Source organism: Alligator sinensis, unplaced genomic scaffold, assembly GCF_000455745.1.
Source record: "Alligator sinensis unplaced genomic scaffold, ASM45574v1 scaffold400_1, whole genome shotgun sequence".
Classification (NCBI taxonomy): Eukaryota; Metazoa; Chordata; order Crocodylia; family Alligatoridae; genus Alligator; species Alligator sinensis.
The window spans coordinates 155,259-155,711 of NW_005841897.1; the positions used below are offsets into that span (position 1 = coordinate 155,259).

General features: G+C 54.3%; 1 protein-coding gene across 1 annotated transcript in view; it reads right to left on the reverse strand.

Annotated features, from left to right (window-relative positions):
* The window catches only part of GRIN2C (glutamate ionotropic receptor NMDA type subunit 2C), a 35,965-nt gene that overhangs the window by 6,270 nt on the left and 29,242 nt on the right, over positions 1–453 (reverse strand). Inside the window, 1 exon segment of the mRNA XM_025197425.1 lies at positions 40–227. Within this exon segment, the coding sequence (XP_025053210.1) occupies positions 40–227 (188 nt within the window).

Below are 453 nucleotides of genomic sequence, written 5' to 3' on the forward strand. Positions count from 1 at the left end.
ATCCCTGCTCCCCAGCTCCCGGCAGGGAAAGATACCCACCGTCTCCCAGGAACTGCAGAAGAGCCAAGTCGATCGCCCTCTTCCACCGGGAATCCTTCTGGAGGGCAATGCCATAGCCAGTGGTCGCAAAGACTTTCCCACTGCCGATGGTCACCAGCTTGCAGCCCTCATCCTTCCCAGCCATGTAATTCAGCACTGCAGCATCGTAGATAAAGGCATCCAGCTTCCTGGAAGCAAGGAGAGAGATCAGCGCAAGGGCAGCACCCAGAGAGGCAGGAAAGAACTGGATACATCGGGGTAAAACTAGAAAAGGAGGAAAACGAACATCACTATTTCCAGGGCATTGGATACCCCAAATCTCAGACCTCCATGTTCCTTTCTACCCAAGGCAGGGCTGCTGAAATTTCAGGCAGTTTACTAGCTCCGCAGTCAACACCCCCAGGCTCAGCAGGA